Below are 21,439 nucleotides of genomic sequence, written 5' to 3' on the forward strand. Positions count from 1 at the left end.
TACCCCTAAAGATTCATAATTATTTTCCCTAGAGTGGTGTCTGTGGTACCCTTGGAATTGTAGCATTCTTTCCTCTTGATGCCTGACTCCTCTATATATTTGCTGGGGAGAGATCTTTTATGCAAGCTTAGAGCCACAATAACTTGCTCTCAAGATGTCTCCATGTCCCTGAAATTGTCTGAGGAATCTATAACTCTTCTCCCTGTACTTCTTTAAGACAGTCTTGAGATGAAGGACTCTCCCACTTTTGAAATCCCAATTGATATACCTGAGTTTTTTGGGGCCATATCATCTTCTGTTGTTGGCCTAATTAAATCAGCTATCACTGTCCAAATTGAAACAAAATCTAGCCCACTTCCTTCCATTCCTCAGTACCCTTTCTCAAAGGAGGCAATTGAGGTAGTATATGTGTTTTAGCTGCTGGAGCACAACCATGCCTTAGAGGAGTAGCTGTCATGACTTTATTAATAACAAAATCTGCTGATCTAGTACTGGGATGCCATCTGACCACAAGGTGCCCACACAAGTTTGAGATATTATTAATAGGGCATAGGACACAGGAATTTGCTGATCAAAAGATTATGAGATACCAGATAAACTTATTGAATAATGAACATATCCCATTAAAACACTGTGAAGTTCTTAATCCTCCAACCTTGACCCCCCAACTTGAAATTTCCTGAGAACCTTTATATGATTGTACATCTTTAGTGTCCATTGGTGATAAACCTCATAATGATTTGCTGGATGCCCCTTTGGATAATTCAGATTAACTACTATTTACAGATGGTTCTTTGTTAATAAGGGATGGTGTGTTTTATACAGGAGCTGAGGTAGTTACTCTGTGGTCAGCTTCCTTGCCCTCAAATATAAGCTCACAAGGTGCAGAACTCACAGCTTTGAAACATGCCTGAATCATTGCAAAGGATAAGACAGCCACAATTTACATAGACTCCCACAACACATTCAGCATATGTCGTGCCCTTGGTATGGTATGGCTTCAAAGAGGATTCTTAATATCAGCTGGAAAATGTATTGCCAATGCAAACCTTATTTCTGAACTTCTTTCTGCCCTCTAGCTCCCTGAAGTCATAGCTGTCATTCATTGCTTTGCACACATATGTAGCACTGACCCTATCTCATAGGGGAAATAACCAAACAGATACTTCTGCAAAGCTACTGGCCATAGAAGGTCCTGAATTAATTTTTAACATTAGTAACCACTGATAACCTATAATGAAAAGGAAGTAGAAAAATGGAAGCAAAAATTAAAAGCAAAACATATAAATGGAGTATGGGTGTCATCTGAAAGAAAACCCTTGCTCCCTAGAGCTTTCTATAACTAAATTTTTCACTCTATCCATAAACATGGTCATTTTGGCACCCAAGATCTTGTAGACTCTGGTAAAAGAGTATAGATTGCACCTGGAAGAACAAGTACCTCCAAAGGATGTACAGCTTGTCCTACCTTCCAGGGCTTTAATCAAGATGCCTTTTGTGACAAAGTCTTTGGTGGATGTTTTCTCACTTACACACCATTTGAACATTTACAAATTGATTTTTTATCTCTATGCCAAAAGCTGGACAGTATAAATTTTGTCTGGTCATAGTTGATCAGCTGACCAGATGGCCTGCAGCATTTCATACTGCTTAGGCCACACCAGATTTTGCTGCCAAAGTTCCTTTGAAAGAAACTATTCCTCATTTTGGCTTGTCAGCACATATTGACTCAGATAAAGGAACGCATTTTACTTATTCAGTCTTATCACAAATTCATTCATGTTTGGAGATAACTCCTAAATTTCATGCACCCTATCATCCCCAGAGCTCTGGCCAGTTTAAAAAAATGATTAAAAAAACTTAAAAATGTGATTGTCAAATTAAGCATGCACACTCATTTAAAACATCCTGAAGTTCTACCTCTGGCCCTATTTTATCTCAGAACCAGACCCAGAGTTGATTTACACATCTTATCATTTGAGATGTTATTTAGACATTCAGGCACAGCCATTTACCCCTACCTATACATCATTCTTAGGAGGGGATTAAAATATTGCCATCTATCTATCTATTATCTATCTATCTGTCTATATCTATCTATCTATCTATATCTATCTATCCATTTATATATATATATATATATATATATATATATATATATATATATATATAATTACAAATGAAATTGTGAGAACTCCATGACTCTAGAGAACCTGTTCAGACAGGCCCTATAGACTTTTCACTTCATGATTTAAACACAGTTGAAACTGTTTACCTAACGAATTTAAAATGCACTGGGTTGACCAAACTTGCTTATGATGGACCATTCCAGATCCTATTGACTATACCTACAGCCATTAAAATTAGGTAGAGGGACTGATGGATTCATTGTAGCCATGTAAAATGAATACCTTCTGTTAATAATGAATAATTGCCAGTACTGATTATATTTGATTATTGATCATGATGAGACTTCCCTATTGTTGGATCTGTACTATTTTGTTGCACTTTATTTGGCTAATCCATTTACTTGAACAAATTACCCTTGTATGACAATGCATATACTACCTCAAAAAAAAAAGAAGAAAAAGAAAACCTTACTAGTGACCTTATTGACTTGATGTGCCTTTTGTAATTTTTTTGTATTTTCTTGAATGTATTAGTGCTTTTTTATGTCATTTGCATTCATATTGTTTTATCTACTTCATTTGCACTCACACTGTGTATCATGGCAATTTAAAGAGGAAATGAATCTTATTTTCTTGGAAATTGGCCTCTATGCTTTACCTCTGATATTGTGAAATATGCATATTTAACACATTTGTTTTTTTTTCTACGTGCCATACCGTACAGTATTTGATTTTTCTCTCATTTTTTATATTTGAAACATGTCATCAGTATAGAAAATATTTTTAAATTATTTTGCTTTTTGCAATATAATAAGCAAATATGTCTATTTGCCTAGCATATAAATGCATTCTTAAAAATCTTTGGACTCTGGCAACCTGTCAGTAGTTATTTAAATATTATGAGATTTTTGCTTGATGAATATGTCAAATTCAAGGAGAAACAGACCACAAAGGAGCACAGAAGTTGACCTCCAAAGTGCCAAATGAGCACATATGTAAAAGAGACCAAACCAATACCATGGGGATTGATGACATTTTGCACAAAGAGGGCAAGGATTTCATAATGTGTGAAACTCAAGGTTGTGGCTGTTTAATATGTGTTAAATGCAGGATTTCCTCATACTATACTCTATATCAAGCGTATTACATCTCTTATTTAGACTCTATTATCCTAGAAAACAAAGAAAAGGGTCAAACCAAGGAATGGTATTTCAATTTGTTTTAAGATCTAGTCTCTTTTTCTATTTTATTTTATGATGTGGCAATTTATTGAAGTCCAGACTGCTACACTGGGTTAGTGAGTAATTGTCATTTCAGACTTATGGGGCATGGATCGCTAAAGAACCCGATGTGATTTATGAATTTTTCCCCTTCTCAGCATTTTTCATGTTTTTCATATTCTATATTTCACTCAAAGATTATTTTTAAAATTTCTTTGGATTTTTTGATGTTTTTGATAATTGATTCCCATGCTTTATGACTCGATGATGTATCCCTGTGTGATTCCTATGTGTATCCCTGTGTCCTCCACAGGAGGTAATGTATTATTATCCTCCTCAGGATGGAGGACTATGTTATTCTTGTGAACTTTGATTTGAATTTGAACCTAATTTAAAATAAGAGATTATCTTCCAGAATCCAGAAGGCAAAATTTTTGGAGAAGGTACCACGAAGAAGCAGTGACCACACAGTGCACTAAATGATCCAGAGTGGATTTTGAGTTATAGTGAATTTCAATTATGGGGGTGTTGAACGCATTTGTTTTGAATGTACACTCATGCCAAAAGGGGACTTCCCCCTAATTGGGTATTTGTCAATGCACCTGACATTGTTTTGTTCCTTTTCTCTTTTATTTCCCTTTTATTCCCATATTATTATTATTTCCCATTTAGATACTATAATATAGTATGTATCACTAGTTAAAGTTATAAGTTGATTATGTTTAAAATGATTTCTTTGTTAGTAGTAAGTCCTTCGGTAACCGAGGATGACATTTGTCTTTGTGCTTTTTCATCTATGGTGTATAGATGAGTGTGCACAAAGACACTTGTGCCTGGAGATTTAAGTGAAAAAGTCATTGCACAGAGACAGTCCCACTCTCTTGGCGTTGGAAGCCTGGGTCCAGTGGCATGAAAAGTCGTTACACCTGGAGACTTCCTCAGCTGCATTAGATGGCCGTGTTGTCCTTTGTGCTCCAACACACCCTAAGCACTCCACAGTGCTTTGCTGAATCACCATCTCAGCCATTGAACCTTCTTATTGGTTTCTTCTGTCTGTTTGACCGAAGCAGTCTTCACATGCTAGGTGAGCAAAGCCTTGGTTAGACTGGTCTTCCAAAGGATCACAGGGGAATATGTGTAATTAGAAAATTTTGTACACTTGGACTTCATCTCCTGGAATCCCTTTTCCATCGTCTTCATATTTACATTTGTTAAGCATGTAGATAGTTCTGTAACTCCATTCTAGCTGTCTTTTTCCTGCGTGTGTGGCTGGATGAGCTCTCTCTTTTTCTTTAGCCTTTTATTTTCCTTTATCCTTCAAGTTATCATTAATAAAGCTTATTAAATATATTACTTGGAATATTTTGGAAATTAATTTTTAATCTTACAGAAGGCTTCTACTTTAGGGTTAATTCAAGTCCTGGATCAGGCACACATGACCACTTCTGTTAACTTCATATATTCTTTTTTTTTATTCATTTGATTATTCTTGTCTTTGCATACCCAGTTACCATTAAAATGTTTTTTAAAAAAAGTATTATTATTAATTTCTTGGTTGTCAGCTATATCTTTGAAATTATTTGATTTGATTCTCTTCTGTTTTTGTTTTATGATGTACCTTTTATGTTTAGGTTCTAAATTCATTTTTTTATTTCTTATGAAATATAGCATCATCATCAACATAATAAGAGTAGTAGCAGTTGTTCTTATAATATACATTTAAATTGTACTTAGTCTGTGACAGATACTGTTTTATGTGTTTTATAATTATTTTCTCAATTTGTGGTGGGCACCAGGTCCCCGCAGTACATGCCAAATTTCTAGGGAGACCACAGTTCATGATAAGAGAAATTCACCTTTTATGACTGGCAGTTGAACAAACATAGGATCCTCCACCTATAAACTTTGGATGTATTTACACTAGCTTTAAGATAAGGGTCTGAGAACAAGAAGATACCTCTTGTTTACATCCCAAACACAATAGGTTTCTGGAGATAAGGTCTTCACCTTTATGATCCCTAAATTGTAAACATCACTTATGATCTCAAATATTCCTAGGATTCTCAAAATAGATAACATGATCAGGATGTTGTAAAGGTTGTATACTTGTATTATGTCCACAAATCAATCTTAATGATCAAGATTTCAAAAATGATGTATGCTTATGTTTAAGCCCCCAGACCCAAAGGCAACTATTCTGTTGTCTCTTCTCCCTTGATTGACCCCCAATTTTGTTCCCATTTTTCATCCCCCTCCCCATCTTTCCTTTCCAAGTCACTTATGTTTCATTGCTCTCCCAAGGGGGGACTTATGAAATGGTTGTGAACTTTGATTTGAATTTGATATTAATTTGGAACAAGAGACTACCTCCTAGAATCCAGAAGGTGAACTTTTTGGAGAAGGTACCTGAAGAGACCACTCACTGCACCAAAAGATCCAGAGTGAACTTTGATATAGAGTAAATTTGAATTATGGGGGATTGAATTCATTTATTTTGAATATATGCTATTATGCCAAAGGGAACTGTCCCCAAATTCACTTTTTGTCAATGTTCCAATCATTGGTTTTGTACTTTTTCTCTTTTATTTCCCTCTTATTCCAAAATTATTGTAACTTTCCTTTAAAAACTTTAATATTGTATATGCCTTTATTTAAAAATCTTTAGAGTTTTAAATTATGTTTATATGATGCCTTGGGGAGACTGGTCTCCCAAAGTATCACAGGGGAAATTGTGTAACTAGATATTTTGTACCCTTGAACTACATTACCCAGCATTCCTTTCCTCTTATCCTCGTGTTTCCATCCGTATGTTTATAGATAAGTACTGTATCTCTGCCCTCAGGTGGGGTTTTCTTCCCACCCTGGTGTGCTGCCTCTCTGACTCTCTCTACCTGACACTCTACTGCTCTCTCGTGGCTCCACATGTGTGGTTGGCCATGGAAGAATCTATTTTCTTTACTGAGGCTTAATAAATTTTATAAATATAATACTCGGAGGATTTAATATTAAATTTTTATCTTACACTCAGACCCCATCCCTTTAGGATATAAAAGTCCTAAACTTTTCTTTGTTCAGGGCGGCAGTTGGTCCTTTTTGCTTCCTCCCTCCCATTCAACCTAAACAAATCTCTCTATCTTTAAAAGGTTCCACTTGTATCTGTCATTCTTGAAAGGGCACTCTCCAAAAATCAAGGGATAATCTCTAGCCCCACACAACACTGATAGTGTTAGACCATCCAAAGAGTTGACTCATTAATATATTTATGCTATACCTAACCCAATGACATAAAGTTGGCACCTGAAGACTTAAATAAAATGTTTTGTGTGCATGGCCTCCTCTATGCTTTTGCCAACAACCTCTGGTGAATCCTAGATTTAGGTACTGCACCATTCAGATTTTTTCCAAGTACAGTTTCTTCATAAGTACTTATGATCATAATGATCAATTTTTTATCATGAGCATCTTAAAAAACTCACTAAGTGAAGGACATGAGGGTACAATGCCATGATTGTTATATCTCCTATAGCCAAGACATTAGATCCACTTCTATGCTTCAGTTCTAACATGTTAAATTAAAGGTTGAGATCTTTTTGAACATAGCATATATCTGCCTATATGAACTATGATTTTCATACTTTTATAATTTGTTTGGTTATTTTTTTTCCTCTTTTTCTCCACATCTGAGCTCCCAAAGTCAGTGCCTACTTATGAGAGTTTCAGGAGATAAATGGTAATCTTTGAGAAACTTGGTTAGGTTGTAGAAAGAGGGCTCATTATTATGCTTCTGCAAGTTATTGTTCTCCCTAATATGACTGAAATTCAAAGAAACTGGTGATGGGAAGAGTTTTCTCCTTACTCAGGGATTACTTGGACTTTCATGTCAAAATAATATCCCTTCTATATCTGTATATATACCCCAAATTCTTCTCATTTTTAATAATGATGAATTTATTTTAATCTAGTATTACACATTACATATTAAATTAAAAATTTTGCCTCACAACTACTAAATATGAATAGAAAAATATATTGTATATAAGCTTCCAAAATATTTAATATTATGGTGTTTCTAGTATATATCATAGTTATTTGGTTTAATAACTGAAACCATAAAAAGAGAAGGCATATATATATACATATATTCATACATGAATGAAGAAGAAATGGCAGATTAATTTAGCATGTTCTCTAATATATTCAGTAGCATAACTGTTAACCCAGAGAAGTAAATGATCCATGATCAAAGTTCTTGAAAGTATGAGACATGAATATGTTATTTAACAATAGATATCACCATATGATTTGTTGACATATTTTAAGGATTGCGATCTTTTTTTCTTATATCTGAATCACTCTTTATATGTCATGCCCATCTATTAAGTTATAAATTTATTAAGAGTATGGGTTATTTTCTACTTCTTTTCATCTCCCAAAATTTCAGCCTAATTCTTTGTATACAGCAGAAGTTTCAAATTGATCTTTTTATTAAATTTATATTAGAGTCTTACCTATTCTAGGAAATGTTCTTTCATTTTATCTTAATATCTTGGATCTAGTAACTCTAAAGCATTTCAAGTCCTAACTGTCTCCTTTTTCCTAAATTCCTTAAACTGAACTTCTTTCCACTTTTCAACCCAGTGAAACTGATCTACTAGCTGATCTACAAACAAGACATGCTATCTCTGGGCTCTAAGCATTCTTTCATCAATTTCCCCATGTGTGGATCATCTCCCATTATTTTTTTCTACTTATGAACTTCTATGATTGCCTCATGTTTTTTTTTCTAAATTTAACCTAAAAATCCTGTTTTTATAGGAAACTTGCATTAAATACTCCTAATTCAAATTACATATATATGTATATGTAATAAAATCTTTATATAGTTATTTCTATACTGTCTCCATTATTCAATTGTCAGCTCCAAGACAACAAAGATTTTCTTTTCCTTTTCTTATGTTTAGTAGGATTTGACTGAGAGCTTGACACATTAGGTGATAATTAAATATTTATTGATCAATTACTCACTTAATGTAGACTTTCTAATGCATGAATATTTTTGATTTCACTTTGAATCAATCTAGATCCCAATACTCACCACAATTTTAATCACTTCCCATACATTTGGACTCTGAATTTCAAATATACCTTAAATACATATCACTGAGCATATTTCTGTGGATATACTACTCTGACCAATTAAATGGATAGATATGAGAGTAACTGTTAGCAGGATGGATATTTGATTATAATGTTGAAATTCATGAAAAGGATAAAAGGCTGGAAGCTTGATGATAATAAGTGATCATAATGATTATGATAATTATAATTATTTCCTTGAGTAACTAAATTTCCCTGAATTGAAAGGTAGTATAGTGTTAGAGATAAAATACAGAACATTGGGCATGTAATCATGATTTGTTTCCAATATCACTTCCAGTGTTTAAAGTTATTTGATCTCAGCACTTAAAAAATGTTTGAAATGTAAATCTTTATTCTTTAAATGATGTTAAATATATGTATATATATATATACATATATTTGTGTATGTATATATATATACATATATTTATAACTAACTCAGAAGGTTGTTGTGAAGGCTTCATGAGGTAATATTTATGAATTCTGTCTAAAATGAAAACTAATATTCAAACTTATTTCTTCTTACAGCTATTTTAAAATGTGAATAATTAAAGCATTTTGACATTTTTCTTACCATTCAAGAATAGTCTACTTAATAGGAAACATTAGAGAACTAAGACAAAGGAAAATAAAACAAGAATTCCTCTAAGATTAATTTATAATTAAAAAGACACCATTGGGAGTGGTTATTCTCTGAGTTGTTTAAAATAAAAGTACTTGGGTGGATGTTGGAACAAGTTACTGTTGAGGAATGTAGATAACTATTTTTTAATAAAAATTATAAAAATGCTAAATGACCAATTTTTATGAAAAGGACATTTAGGTGCCACAGTGGTTAGATTGCCATACCAGGAGACAGGAGGTCCTTTGTGTGAAACTGATCTCAGACACTGCTAGCTCTGTGACCCTGCACAAGTCATTTAGCCTGAATTTCCTAGACCTTACCTCTTTTCTACCTCAGAATGGACACCTATGTTTAAGTTTAAGATAGAAAGCAAAGGATTTAAAAAGAAAAGATTATTTTGAATAACCTATATTTTCAAATTGTGTTGTAATAAAACTCTTTTTAATGAAATTATTCTGTTTTCCTTATAGTATACATATATATGTATATATATACATATATATATATATATATATACACCAGAGAAATGTTATGCTATGAGATTTGTGATCTTAAAGAAAAACAAATTGTTTAGAAAAACACAATTATTAGCAATTCATTTTAAATGCATATCACACAAAAATCACTAAACAAGTCAATATTGCCTTTCTTCCGTCTGACTCAATCTAGGCAGGAAAGTATTTCTAATTTCCTCCCCAGAGGTCCTGATCAAAACTCTTCTCCAAGTGCTTTCCCGTTGAAGAAAACCAGAGTGTCATACTGTCTAATTTAGAAGCACATGTCTTTTTAAGAGATAAAAGTTAGAAGAAAAAATCAAAACAATTAGATCTATTAACCAGGCTCTTTCTTAATTATCTAATGAAACTTGTAGAGTTCCTACCTTTTTGTCTCTTTCTCATACAAGTCAAGATATTTTTTCTACATTAACAAGAGATTAAAAATATAAAGTAAGACAAATGGGAGAAATGTAAAGATTTATATTTGAGTTAGTTTAAAAAAGAGTCAATGATGGGAAAGACGTGCAGTTTAAGATATTCTTTTGAAAATAACCTGGAAATATTAAGAGATTACAACTTAAATATGAGTCCAGATTATTGTATCCTATCTAGGGAAGCTAATATAAGCTCTATTATAGACATAGCATTGGTGCATTAGATCTGATAGTCTGCTTGCAGTCTTCCTTAACTAGACCACATGTGGAAAATTGGATTACTTTTGGACAACTGTGTTCAAAGTGGACATTAATTAATTCCAGGGTCACTATAAGGAGGCAACAATAAAATTCATGAGGTGTAAGAATATTCCATATGAGGACTAGTTGAAGATGCTACAGTGTTGCTACAAATAACAGGTTCATGGCATCATAGATTTTTAATTGGAATTGCACTTAAACTTTATGTCATCAAAGTACCACATTATAATGATGAATATGAGTGATAGAGAATTCAATTATTGTCCAGAATATCATAGGTCAAATGTAACTGACATTATTGAAACCCAGATCCTGTAACTGTAGAGAACTTCCCAAAAGCTTAATTGATTTTAAGTTTTAGAAACTGAATTCTATTCTGAGATTTTTTGAGCATCCTTCATAAGCTAGTATTCTCTCAATTCTAGCATAATGATGAAAGATCTAGGATTAAAGATGGGATAAGATTTATTTAGAAATTTCTTTCAAGAATTTGAATAATTAAAAGAGATAAACAATGTATTTTACTGCACAGAAAAGATCAAGAGCAATTGTTCAAAGATATAGAGGGGAAATTTTAAGTAAAAAAATGCACATAAACTTGATCAATAAGATATTCATCAGAAGATTTGCTGCTACAGTTGATAGTGTTGCTCTCATGTACATGGTTTTTCCAGTAAAGGTTTTTCCATTGATAGCAAAAATTTTTATAATATATTTATATAGTGTCTAAAGAATACAACCTGTCAGCAGCTTTTTAAAAATTCTTGTTAAATCGCCTTCTTACACAAGAAAACTTCAACCAAAGGTAGCAGGTATAATATTGTAGTATAAAAAATATTATAGCATAGAGTGAAATAGATTTTTATAGAAATATTTTATACTTAATCCTCTAAAGGATCCATTAAATCAAGTGACCCACTAAACTAGGATTTACTGAAAGTTGACAATTTTGAACAATGAACCAAAAATAATTATTTTTGAATGCATATTGGGAGAACTATTGGAAAAATGAGAAGAATCTGGGAGAAATTGATGAAGAAATCTAATAGAAGTTGACTTGCTTCCAATGGAATACTATTTTACATTGGTCATGAAAGACAGTGTTTGCATCAATTTTTTAATGAGTCTTTTCAAGGCATCTTTCACTTCCTTATTCCTCAAACTGTAGATCAAAGGATTAAGCATGGGGATGACTAAAGTGTAAAACACAGATGCCATCTTGTCTGTGTCAAAAGAATGGCTAGAATGAGGCTGCAGGTACATGAAGAGAAGTGTTCCATAGAACACAACCACAACTGTGAGATGAGAGCCACAGGTAGAGAAAGCTTTTTGCCTGCCCTCAGAAGAGTTCATTCTGAGAATGGCTACAAGAATGAGCATGTAGGAGACAAGGATAATGAAGAGTGAAGAAACCATATTAAGTGCAGCAAATGTCATAATGATTAGTTCAATTTCACTTGTATCTGAGCATATAATGGACACTAGAAGTAGACTGTCACAGTAGAAATATCTTAATACATTTGACTTACAAAAAGATGATTGGAAAATCTTTATGGTGACCAATAGTGCTAGTATAATACTATAAACATATGAGATAACCACTGAAATCCAACATACCCGGTCAGACATGATGACCATATAGAGAAGGGGCTTACAGATAGCCACATAGCGATCTACAGCCATGGCGGACAGATTGAAAAATTCACTGGTGAGAAATATCACAATAAAAAATAGCTGTATTGCACATCCATAATAAGAAATGATATTTTTCTTTTCTATGAAACTAACTAGCATTTTTGGACCAACTGCTGTGGAATAGCCAAGATCCACAAATGCCAGATGTCTGATAAAATAGTACATGGGAGTTTGAAGGTGAGAATCAAAAGTGGTTAGGATGATAAGGCCCAGATTTCCCAGTGCTATGGCCATGTAGTTGAAGAAAAATACAACAAAGAGGGGTCCTTGAAGCTCAGGACGGTTTGTGATGCCCATGAGAATGAATTCGGTCGCCTGACTCCCAGTGGTTTCATTAAACTTGATTTCTTCCATTCAAGGACAATAATCTGAGCAGAAAAGAAATACAATTTCCTTTAGTTGTTTTAATAGATAATGATCTCATTATTTGGTAGAGGTATCCTTGACAAGAAGTAAAGAAACTTTCTCACCCAACAATGATGTTATTTTATCAATTTAGTTGCTGTGTGGTGAATTCCCTCTTATTGAAGTCATATCACATCATATATCATTTCATATCATATTATGTAATATAATACTATAGCATATATCAATAACCTGTCACCAAGAGGAACATGAATATGGTTATTTTTAATAGTGTATTATGAAATTACCTATCCCCAATATATTGAATATAATAATATTATGAATATATTTAAAATTTTTTATTTAATTAGAAAGTTGGGGAATTATAATGGCAGACAGAAGTATAGCTTTATTAAAACACCTTTTTTAGGAATTATTGTTGGCTTTAAAAGTAAGAAGACATGAAATCTGAATGAGTAAATACGTTTTTGTTTCACATAAGTGTAATGTTTTTGGTCTTTTTTTTTCACATTATGCTTGTACTGACAATATCCTGTTCCAGACCACTGATCTCAAATAATCACCCTGATCTTTCGTATTATTTGGTATCAATGCCCCTTAACAAAAATAGTATTTACTCATTAAGACTTCAGAATAGCATTTGTGAAACTGGTCAGAGCTAGGAACTGTCATCTGATTGATTTTCTAGAATGATTTTATGTCTTTTCAACTTAAGTGCATTAACTACATGGCTCTTGAATTTTCCTATTCACTCCCTCATTGGGCATAGCAATCAACTTTTTGAACTGAGCTGCCCGATTTCTATATTTTGTTAGCTATTGTGCTGAGATCACAAAAAAAAAGAATATTACCTTGTTATCTGGAAGACAGAATATTCTGTGGCTTGTTGATGCTATCTCTATTAACAACTGCTAGATGGAGACTTTATGCGTTTCTCAGTCCCTATGAGGCTTCTGTCTCTGGAGAACTGGAGAAATTTAATGAATTTCAAATGATTACATGATGTAAATTGCCAAGATAAAGATAGGAGATTTTTCCAGTTTATCTAATTCCTTGAAGTATTTATTAAATACCATATTCTAAGTTCCTATTTGTGGCTGATTTACCATGCTTTCTTCACACTGATGGAAATTTCATAAGCTTGTACAAGTGGTCTGCACAATCAGAACAGTTTATTTTAGTCATAACCATGGTAAAGTGCAAGTACATGAAGAATATGTAGTACCCAAAATATAATGTACATTTGTATGGGCAAAATAGTGAGCTTGCCTTTTTAAATACATTTCCAGGAGAGTTTGATAACAATAGACTTATTATTGGTCACCAAAAATAACCAGGGGGAGGCATGCAGGTTGGATTTCCTTTAGTAAATTATAATTTCTTTTATTGTCTGCCTCTGGGTTTGTGTTTTGCTATTTCCTGACACCATAATATTATTCTATTGCAGGTGTCGTTTTGGGGGTAATTTTCTCCTTTTTTCAGTCTATTTCTTGGCTTTTAATTTATGTTAAATTTGGCCATGCAACTGGGGTAAAGGAGATACTTTTCAAAGTTAGTATTTTGTGTAGCCATTTTTGAGAGATAGTTCTGGGTTTCTTTATGTTTTCAGTTTTTACAAGATGACATGATCTAAGAGAAATCCATTTATTACATTACTGGCCTATGTTCTGGTCTGTGAGCATTCATATGTACTCTTTTTCTTCCACTCTTCTGTGACAAGGCTCCCAGTTCCCCTGCCATCACAATTACTTGTATGCAAGTATTGCCTTGATTGCCTTGATACAGCAATCCAAAACTATGAACAGTATTTAACAATGCAATAGAACTCTGCACCTAATGCTTGCAAAAGGATGATTGTATCATTCTACTGACCAATTGTGTGACCTTCTTACCACCTGAGGACTGAAAACTCTTGAAGTCACTTCTTGTTTATCTGGATACCTGTCTTGGCGCACACACACACACACACACACACACACACACACACGCACAATGTATCGAAATTGTTTTTGTTGTTGCTCAAACTTCCAATGAACTTTATATTTGCTTCAGAATGCTTTGCTTTTTCTTTATAAATATTTGTTCATTTTTATGAATTCAAAGGTATTTGAAAATAATTTCTCAACTATGTATCTAACATTGAATATTTCCTTAGCTTGTCTTTTCTTCTTTTCAAATACTCATCTTTAATTTAACTTTGAAAGTTTTTTCTAACATATTATTTGAACTTTGATCTGTGTGAGATATGCATGTCATCAACTTGCAATAAAAATGACTATCAAAGTAACTAAGTAGGAAGTTTTATTGAGGAAAAAATTTACAAGATATTTACACTCAACATCACTCCCTTTTGGGCAAGACAAATTCCTTTATTTACTAAGTTAGTCATTGAACATGTCTATGTGCTGTTGAACCATGGTTGTTTTTATTACCTTAATCCCAAAGATAGAGTAATTCAGATTTATAGGATGGGTGAGTAATTCTGGAGCAAGACAAGAAACTTTTTTAAACACACAGATTCTGCAGTCATTAAGTTCCATGTCAATCACAACATGCTAAAGGCCAGAGACAAAGGGACAATTAAAATGACAAAAGACAAAAAGGAAATGAAAGAGAATTAATAGGACCAGAAGCTCAAGTTGGTGAGCAAGAAGGAGATAACAAACAAAAGGAATAAAAATATTAACAAGATGTTCAGGGTCCAATGTGGTCACTGGGATATGTGCTGAAAGAGATGCAATGGAGAAGATAACAAAGGGCAAGAAGAATATTTATAAAACAAACCAATGGAGTAAAAATATAATATTGAACAAAAAGTGGAGTGAGATATACAGCCAATGTCTGTGTAGCACAAGATCACTAGTAGTAGATCAAGAAGTATACTCATTGGTAAATGTGCTGAGTTGTCAACTACTTTAATCTCTGTGCTGGAGGAATAGACCAAGATGACTATGTAAAATCCTTTTCACCCCAGTTGCATAGTGTCTTTGTACAAGTGTATTTTCCAATTGACACAATATCTAGGCCCTAGATAAGAAGTAGAATAGTTTCAGGATGGATTCCTAAACAATGACTGACAACCACAAAGATCATAGTCACAAAGATTTGGAGTGATTCTCTTGCATTAAACAGAGAGAATCTTTGATTGAGAGGGTTACCATGTTGTAAATGCAGAGGCATTGGATTTCAAAGATAATCTAAAAGGGTGAAAGGAAAAACTTGCAAATAGGGGTTTTTCTCAAGTTTGGAAGAAATAGGGTAAATACTCTGGTCCAAGGCAAACTCAAATGATCTGTAAATTTGGCAATCTAAATTTTAATAATCTCAATGATAGGCTCCATTCAATCTGATGATTGGGGATGGTAAGCATCAAGTAGGTACTAAAGTATTGGCTAAGCAACCAGAAGCTGAGAGACAACTGGACTGGTGAAATGGGTTCCTATGTATTTTTTGGAGATGCCCCCAATCCCCCAGGTGAGGAAACCCTTTCTAGCAAACAATGGACTATGGCTGTTGCAGTGGTCTGTCTTCAAGAAAAAGCCTACACACACTGCAAAAATGTGCACACCATGATTAGCCTTATATCTAATTTCACATTTTCACTGGCATGGCTCAGTGAGAAAGGGAGAAAGTAAATCTATCCTAATACCATGAAGACGTAGTTGTCATTGGTAGTAGGCTATGTAACTAATGGTCCTAAAGACTGGAAGGATAGATTGAATCAGGCAGTCCTTTTTCGTGGATATTATTTTATCTAGCAACTAGATAATCAGCCTCTTTTCAAGACTTTCAATGTATTGAAATCATATTTGAGGGCATCAATTACTGATGAGAATGATCCAATATTTTTCATCACATGGAAACCCATATATAACCACTTTCCAACTGAATAGGTATGCAAAAGAGTGAGGAAAGTAGCAGTAACCATGAGAACTAATCACATTTCAGACCACTACTTTCTACTATTGTCTTAAGAAAAAGTCCCTTTGGAGATGTAACCTGCCATTTTCTTCAACATTTTCTATAGCCATGATCACTGCCACAGAGATTAAATTTATCCACAAAAAAATTCTAGAAAGTAAGATTAATCTAACAAAGAAAGATGAAAATGACAATAAATAAGCTGTGCCATCATTTCTTTTGATGCTTTATGTATAGATGGAAGCCCTTTCCATTTGATTTACTCCTGAATCATGCTTTAAATATTGTCTCCACCTATTAAAATAGTATCTTCTTGAGAGAATGGATTGCTTTTCACTTCTGTTTGTTTCCCTAATATTTCCTCCAGGGTTTTACCTAGAATAAAGGTTTAAAATTATATTTTTATTAATTAATCCTAATTGATTTTGATGTCTCACTATGTACTTCAGGAACTAGTCTTTCATTTTATCAGAATATTTTTAATCTAGTAACTATGGAGAACTTCAGAGCCTAATCTCTCTCTTCCTTTCTAGTCTTCTTAAACTGTATTCCCTGCCATCCTTCATCTCAATGGCTCCGAAACACTGACTGTCCCAAAAACAAGACACTCCATTTCTCAGTTCTAAGACTTCTCTCACTAGTTGTCTTATGTCTAAAACAAACTTTCTCCTCTCTCTACTGTAAAAACTGCCTGGCTTTGTTTCAAGTACAAAATTTTTGTACCAATTGTTTCAAGTACCAATTCAAGTACCAAATTTTACCAATCATTGGAAACGTTCCTTAATACTTCTTATTTAAGTAATTTCCCTTTGATAATTATTTCCTAATATAGGTATAAATTGATTTCTACATGTTTTTTCATAATATCTTAAGAGTTAACATTGTCATCATCTTAAGGACAGAGATTCTCTTTTGTGATACTTAATTTAAATTTGGACCAATGGTAGTTTCTTATTAAAGAATTATTGAAAGATTGTTTTGACTTAAGAAATCCATAAAAGAACCTATCATACTGACAAATGTAGAATTTCATGTTTTTTGGGGGAAGGAAATTGAAAGAAATTGGAAGAATTTCCATCGAGTGAAAATTCAAAACAAAAAGAAGTATATATGTTAACCACTAAGTTTCTTAATCAGTGAGAAAATCCTTTGAGATGGTCTTTCCTATAGGCCTCTTTGCCCATAGAAGCCAAGAATTTATTTTCTAAATGTGATATACATTATGAAGAGATGAAAAAATATGAAGAAATCTAATGAGACAAATGTAAATTCAAATATTTTGTTGTTTTAAGTTTCATAACAGGATAGGAAAGGTGTATTTTTATGTATTTTTTGTAATAACAAACAAACAAAAAAAAAACCCCAGAGATTCTTGTGGATTATAAATCCAATATGTCATGGGTATTATAAAAGAACTAATAAAATTAAGAGTAGTACATATTAGTTGATTAATAAGTGATTATTGAGAAATATTGAATTTGAAGAGTTTGTGAAGCAAAAGATGACATATATTAAAGGGGAGAGAAAAAAGTGGGGGGGGAGGGAGAAAAATTAAAAACCAAAAAAGTCCTGTAAGAGCATTAGTTTCATTCCAAGTTTTGATTTTTCTCAAATGATAATAATCATAACAGAAGTTTGCTGGAGTTTATTTACATTTCATCTTGATTCTGAATAATTATTTTAAAGAGATAATATTTCAAATGCAAAGAATAGTAAACTCTTCTATTCTGATAAAGATAAAGCTTATTTCCTAACAAATGTTCCCATATGCATTGAAGCATTATTTCCCTGAGGGCTGATTAGGAAACTCATAATAGCAACAATAATTGTATGTTTTGACTTATGGTTATTAGAAAGCTTTGCATATTTATAATAATCAGAATGGTTTCCAAGTGTGGTCTGCAATTCTGCATAGAACTTTAACAACACTCTTTCTCACTGTCAGTCTTACCAGTGAATTAACACTCTCCAAAAGACAGACACCCAATAGTTCCCCATAAAGATAAATAATGCAGATCACTGGCCCTTTCAATAGTAAGGATCATTGGTTTTTCAATTTTCAAATTGCTTACATTAACAATGACCACAAATCGTTTCAAAGTGTTTGCATTGTGCACATGAAAGAATTTTATTAATACCAAATGCAAACTTTTCAAGTGATCAGTAATCAGTCTAGTAACACCATCAAGTGTTCAGTCTAGTAATGTCATTACCATCCATACACATTCACTGGGAGTTTCTAGGGTGCCCATCCTTGTTGAATTTCTAGTTAAAGGACTTGCTGTTTCCACAGAAAAATATTATCCTTTCTCCAACCCCGTTATTTGGCACCTATGATTGGGAGCAAAAGAAAGTTCTATAATTGCTATTATATAATGAATGGCAGACTGGCCTTTGAATCATCCAGTTCTAATCTCAAGTCCTATCTCTGGCACACATGACCATCTGCATTGAATGATTACATTCATTCCTTTCTGTAGTCCTTTATTTTCTCATCCTAGTCTTTCTATGGCCAAGTGACTGGCATAATATATATGACCAGATGCCTGCTTCTTGTCAATTGCTTGGTTGACAGCTTTATTTTATTGTAAGTAATTGATCTTGTTTTTTTTTTCTTTTTGTGTATAATGATGTCATTTTATATTTAGTTTCAAAAATCATTTTGCATTTCCTATTAAACAGAAATATTAATATTAATATGTTCTATAGATTTTATATAGATTTAATAAAAATGTTTTTATTAAATAATTTATAAAACTACTTAGAGAAAGAAAAGGATTCTGATTACATGTGTCTGACTGTTCCTTTCCCCATGTCCATGAAAACTTTCTCATCTCCAGTTTCTAGTGTTAAGATTAAAATTAGTTTCTCTGCTAGAAGTATTATATTTTATGATGTTTATTGAAGATTAAGAATTTGAGAAAATACAAGTAAGAAAGCACGTGCCTAGGAGGGCCAAAAGGCCCATTCAATTTCATTTACATCATGAGAGACGTGTCTCCTTGAAAGTGGAAGTAGGAAGAGCTCAGTAGGCTTTTACAGCCAGCTAAATAGGAATTTTGATCTCACCCAGGTGAAGATTGCAGTGAGATTACAAAGCATTCTGGGAAGTGGCCAAGGACTTCTGTGGATTGAAGTCTGGGGTTCAAATCTCAATTTTTACACTAGCCAAAAAGCCCCAATTTCCCATATGGACCCAAATTTATATTTCACCTTCACCTTTCACCAAGCCCCTCTGATTGATGGACTCCAACCTCATGAGCTCTGAGCTAGACAGGTCTTCCAGATTCCAAGATGAAAAAATTAAAAGCCATGTGCAATAATAAAAATATTATATTTTAGGAGATTTATTAATGATCATTAGAAATAAAGGAATAAAAAGGGATACAAAATAAAAACCACATGCACATGGAAAATTAGCCATTTCAAACCCCCATGCTTGCCACTACCGTGCTTACAAAATCAAGCCAAAGAGAGCCTGACTAGGATGGCCCACTCAATTTATTCCCTGTCTTTAGGAAGTAAGTAATGATAGGAAGTCAATGGGCTCCCTGGAAATATAGTATTTTGTTTTTTTTTTTAGGGTAACAGATTTACAATTATACAAGGAAGTCAGAAGGCCTCCATTAACCCTTTCATGTCTCCTCCCCAAGTGTCTTGATTCAATCAGAGGGTGAGTCAGGATATAGCCTAATCCAATGAAGATCAATCCAATCCAATCCAATTTAGAGTCTAAACTCCCCTTTAAGATCCAAGACTGATCTTAGGGTACTAAGAAAAAGAAAGGGATACAAGCTAGTGTTAAATTTTCACATGATAATATGATGGTTAAAATGTAAATATAAGCACTGTGATAAACTCTTTACAATTATTTTCTGATTTAATCCTTACAACAATCCTAGGAGTTGGTTGCTATAATTATATTTTACACATCAGGAAACTGAAGAAGATGACTTGTTCCTGGAGGCCCTACTAGTAAGTATTTGAAGATTTATTTGAATTCAGGTATTTGTGGCAGCAAATCTCATGTTTTATTGGTTGTGTCAGCTAAATGTCCCTATATAACACCTTAGTCTACATCTCATTTCTAACAACTACTTCATAATTTTGCCAGTTTTTTTCATAAAAGGAATTCTTCAAAAAAGTAATTAATTTCATCTGCTTTACTGAACAATGGGGTATCAAGTTCATTTCCTCATTATTATAGTTTATGTGCTATTATAAAGATTTTATTTGTATTCATTAATCAATAGTGAAAGATCATGATGACTTTGACTCTAGAAAACTGAGGAATCATTTATACACTAGTTACTCTTCTCCTTTGTACTGTTGATAATATTCTGAGGGGTTGGGAGATCCTCCTCTTCACCACTCCAAGCTGCAAATAAATATACAAACAGCAAAGACTATAATCAATCCCCAATAGAATGAGTCCTAGATTATAACCATATCTACATGAATGATGTTTACTTCCTTAAACATGCCATGCTCCTCTAAACCTAGCTTGATTTCAGGACAAGACTGATACCCATATTGGGAAAAAAAAAAGAGACACAAAGGCTAGTAAAATTTCCCCCATGCAAACTTTCACTACTCTATATTTGATTGAGAATGGATTAATATTTTGTATAAAGTTTTGTCAATTTTAGTAATTTGAATACATTTTTCAAGTATTAATTTCTTCTGTCCGTATTTACCATTGAACTTTAACTTAAAATTGTAAGTTCCTCTGTTCTAACTTTCATTGGATCTTTTTAAAGTGGTCTTTGAAGTCATCTTTGAGGGCATCAGTTACTGTGAAGAATGTGTCAACACTTTAATAATCATATCCTTCTGAGAGTGAGATACATGGACTCTAATTTTGGTAGCCCCCAGGATCCATTGACATATCAATGGTTCAAACAGGGAATTTGGAGGGACATATTTACAGAAAGACCAACCGGTATTTCTCAAGCTTTTATTTTTTAGCACATAGAAGAATTAATCTTAAAAGCCTTATTCCTGGGGACATTTAGGTGGTTCTGTGGATTGAGAACCAGATCAAGAAAAAAGAAATTCTGTGTTCAAGTCTAGTCTCAAATACTTTCCAGCTGGACTGTCCTTGGAAATCACTTAACCCCCATTGCTTAGCCATTACCACACTTCTGCTCTG

The 21,439-nt window shown here is 33.3% G+C and overlaps 1 protein-coding gene across 1 annotated transcript; it reads right to left on the reverse strand.

Annotated features, from left to right (window-relative positions):
* Positions 1-11,379: 11,379 nt before the first annotated feature.
* On the reverse strand, positions 11,380-12,580 carry LOC100023396 (olfactory receptor 8K3-like). Its single transcript, XM_001374916.3, has one exon. It carries the CDS (start codon positions 12,352-12,354, stop codon positions 11,380-11,382), a length of 975 nt encoding a protein of 324 aa, XP_001374953.2. The 5' UTR covers positions 12,355-12,580.
* Positions 12,581-21,439: the final 8,859 nt, after the last annotated feature.

The sequence above is a fragment of the Monodelphis domestica genome, chromosome 6 (genome assembly GCF_027887165.1).
Source record: "Monodelphis domestica isolate mMonDom1 chromosome 6, mMonDom1.pri, whole genome shotgun sequence".
Lineage (NCBI taxonomy): Eukaryota > Metazoa > Chordata > Mammalia > Didelphimorphia > Didelphidae > Monodelphis > Monodelphis domestica.

Excerpts from the sequence above, each read along its gene's own strand:
- LOC100023396 (XM_001374916.3), bottom strand. The coding sequence starts at position 12,354 with ATGGAAGAAATCAAGTTTAATGAAACCACTGGGAGTCAGGCGACCGAA.